The sequence below is a fragment of the Alternaria hordeiaustralica genome (assembly GCF_023758085.1).
Source record: "Alternaria hordeiaustralica strain BMP 2776 chromosome Unknown scaffold_24, whole genome shotgun sequence".
In the NCBI taxonomy this organism is placed as follows: Eukaryota; Fungi; Ascomycota; class Dothideomycetes; order Pleosporales; family Pleosporaceae; genus Alternaria; species Alternaria hordeiaustralica.
Window position 1 is genome coordinate 510,264 of NW_026056796.1, and position 3,855 is coordinate 514,118.

A 3,855-nucleotide genomic window follows, 5' to 3' on the forward strand; every position below is an offset into this window, starting at 1 on the left:
TACGAAGGTGGATGCACGTCAGGATTCAATAAGCAGGTGTATTTTGCTGAAAGACAAGAGACGAATCGCTATCGAGCTACGATAGCGATTGTCGGGTGTATATGCCTAGGTCGAGTCAGCTCGGGCTTGTTTAAGCTAGGGTAGAAAGCTTGTCCTGAGAGGACTGCATTTCGCATATTAGTTGACAGCCCCATTCAGCTGGCAATCTCATGTCAGCTTATAGTTTCAAGCTTGCCTACTCCATGCTTTCATGACGTCTTTCCCTGCGGAGCGGTCTGTTCAGCGAATTGTACGATCAATAATAATAGGACGGGCATTCTGCAGAGAGTTGTGTCACCAAAGGCCACCGGAATTGCACCAAGCACTGTTGTCGAAAAGGCTGTGAAGGGTGCGTTGCGGCATTGGTTGAAGACCATGCCCCGCAGTCGCGCACGCGAGCGGTACCGTAACATTCGTCGGATCTTGCGTGCAACCTTGAAGCTTCGTCAAAGAAAGTCGTGCGGGTCTTTATTGTGCGGATGTAATTACATTGTGTTGCCAGGTAGATGCAGCGGTACCTAGATGCGTGGAATGAAAAGTGAGCCGCTTGCTATCGCGTCGACTAAACACGAGAACATAGTAACTGGAGCACTTCTGCTTTGGCTAGAGACGTTTTGAGGCTGCAGTGGAGCGCGGGCGGGACCGGGTGCTGAGCCTGCAAAGCTTTCCGGCTCCGCGCCCTCACCTGGAGGGATACTAGCCGCGTCTTTCGCGCTCTGTCTGCTATTATCAAGCAAGCAGGTGGATATTTTGCGAGTTCGCAACAAGATAGGCGCTCGGCATACCGTTGAGGACCCGCATACCCCGGCCCGCAGCCTTAGTGCCCCCCAATCATCGCTTGCCGTCTGCCGAGGGAGCAGCCGCCCGTTGCGTGTTGAGACCACGATGAATCCAGATCAATAGTCCTTTCTCTTTTGAGAAGGTCGTCAGTCCTATGGCGGGACAGTCGCTTAGGCTTTCGCTTTGTACTGCGATGGTCGCACAGCGTCTCCCTTGTGCCACCATAAGCACACAGATTTACCAATCGACAGCATGCACATCGGTTGCGTTACATCTATTGATGCGCTTTCCACGAGAGCGCCCGACTTCATCATCATTGGCGGCGGTATCGGCGGGTTGGTGGTTGCCAATCGTCTGAGCGAGGATGCGGACAAGAGCGTGCTATTGATCGAAGCTGGCGCCAACCGACAAGGAGACCCCAAGATCGACATTGTTGGTATGCTATCAACGCTTTATGGAGATCCTAATTATGATTGGGACTTCATGTCTGAGCCTCAGGTCAGTCCAGCGGCACGATGTCACGTTGCCAATAGAGAAAACACCGAACTCAACTGACATTCGTGCTCAAAAGACACATGTTAATGGTCGGCAAATCCCGCATCCCCGAGGAAAGGTTCTTGGTGGATCTTCAGCCATCAACTTTGGCGCGATTGTGTATCCTTCAATGGCCAACTTTGAAGCCTGGAGGGCACTGGGCAATGAGGGTTGGGACGCTGCCGGGATCGCGCCATACCTTCGCAAGTTCAGTCGGTTCACCCCACCAAGTGCGGAAACGAAGGAGCTTCTCAACATAAACTACATCAACGAGGAGCTGCATGGAAAAGACGGCCCTGTTCCTGTAACGATTCCGGACGTATATGGCCCATTCCAGGCGTCGTGGGCCAAGACCCTGGATAAAATGGGTTGGTGCAACACAGATGATCCTATCGAAGGCGAGAAGCTAGGTACTTTTGCGTGCGGACTATCCTTCGATGCGAAGACGAAGACACGAGGCTATGCTGCGTCAGCCTACTACACTCCAGAGGTTGCGAAGAGATCGAATCTTGAAGTCTTGACAGAAGCGTTCGTCGAAAAGATACTGACGAAGGGCTCTGACAGCTCCGTAGAGGCAATCGGTGTAAGTGTGCGAACAAAAGATGGATTGAACCATGAGATCACAGCGAAGAAAGAGATCATTCTCTCCGCCGGAGCCATCCAGTCACCGCAAATCCTTGAGCTTTCCGGAATCGGCCAGAAGAAACTCCTTGAGAGGCATGGTATATCGGTAGTTCTCGATAGCCCTGGTGTGGGTGAGAACCTCCAAGACCACGCCATCTCTGCACCTTCTTTCGAGATCGCCGACGACCAATTCTCTGGCGACATCATGCGCGATCCGACTATCGTCCAGGCCGTGCTCCAACAATACATGACTACCAAGACCGGCCCACTCGTCGGTATCCCGATCAGCATGACCATGCTTCCACTCGTCGACTCCGATGGTCGCATCAGCCACGAAGAGATTGCGAAATTGACAAAGGAATACATCAGCGACAAGGGACTGCCACTCTGGAAGAAAAAGCAGTACGAGCAGCTCGAGAAGCAAATCCTAGGCCCGAAAGAAGCAGCAGGATACGCGATGATGCTGCCACTGCAGTTGAACATCTCTTCTGGTGCTACGCAGATGAACGCATTGCTTGCGCCAACTCACCCCAACAACTTCATCACAATAATGGCAGTCAACAATCATCCCTTCTCACGCGGCTTCTGCCACATCCGATCAGCAGATCCGAAGGAAAAGCCCATTCTAGACCCTCAGTATCTTTCTCATCCGCTGGATTTAGAGATCCTTGCCCGGTATACGCAATACATCGAGACCATCGTCAAGACCGAGCCGTTCGCTTCTCTTCTCAAGCCAAGTGGAAGGTTGCCGGAGGGCAAGGAAGCCAAGGATTTGAATACTGCGAAGGAGATCGTCAAGGAGCGATTGTTGAGCACTTTCCATCCCACGGGCACATGTGCCATGGTGCCTAGAGAATTAAATGGAGTCGTTGACAGCAGATTGAAGGTATACGGAACAAAGAACCTTAGGGTCGTCGACGCGTCGATCTTCCCGATGGAGACGTTGGGTAATATACAGGCGACGGTGTATGCGGTGGCGGAGAAGGCAGCCGACATCATCAAAGAGGACTGGAAGATGTGATAGCGATATGCGAGTACTTCCGTATGAACATCAGGAATCGAGATCAGCCTATTCTAGCACTAGCATCACATGCCCACGAAGCGCGAAAATAGCGTCTGAACATTGTTAGAGAAAGACATACAGGCGATTTTCGAATTGACTTGATCGACTTGATTGTTTTCAGCTCCGCCTACCACGTCGACCAACCACGCTCAACCGCTTGTTGATACGGCTCGAGCGTGATGTTTTGCGTGTCGCCGTTGGAAAGGTAATACATATCCTCGCCCGCATGCTGGTGGCCAACACCATATTCTTCACCCGTTTGAAGTGCTCGTAGATCGACTCGATTTGGCGGAAGTACACCATCAACCGCACATTCTTCCATTACTTCCTCGGCCAATACATGAAGCTGTTCTTCAGGGAGAGGATCGAAGCTTATACCGCGTGCAGGCTGCTTGTCCGTGCTCCAGTTGGCTCCTTGGTAGCTGTAGAGACGCCCTTGTAGCCAATCGCAGTTTTCGTATTGTATGTAACTCGGTACGAAGCCAGGTAGACTACCGCTGGGAATGATGGATGTCTCAAAGTGTATGATCTGGCTCGTATAGTCGCCTCGGTGGCGTTTCTCTTCGAGATAATGGGCGATGCAGGGTTTGTCGCATTCTTCAACCGTTGCACCAGGCATAGGCAGGAAATGTAACTCCAGACGGTAGGGACATCCATAGGCAAAGTACGGGGTGTCTCGAATGAGAGCTTCGAGAAGTTCGACCGGCTGGACATTGCCTGGATTGACGTCTTGATGGGTGAAATAGACGTGGAAACTGTAGAGCGGTGGAAGTGGACATGTTTGTCTGCCTCTGAACACCATGAGCGCCTCTTTG

General features: G+C 51.9%; 1 protein-coding gene across 1 annotated transcript; it reads left to right on the forward strand.

Moving 5' to 3' along the window:
• Window positions 1–1,071: 1,071 nt before the first annotated feature.
• Window positions 1,072–2,998, forward strand: J4E84_008935 (uncharacterized protein; the record flags this gene model as incomplete). Its single annotated transcript, XM_049391502.1, has 2 exons — window positions 1,072–1,317; window positions 1,391–2,998. 2 exons carry the CDS (start codon window positions 1,072–1,074, stop codon window positions 2,996–2,998), a joined length of 1,854 nt encoding a protein of 617 aa, XP_049240906.1.
• Between the last annotated feature and the right edge of the window lie 857 nt (window positions 2,999–3,855).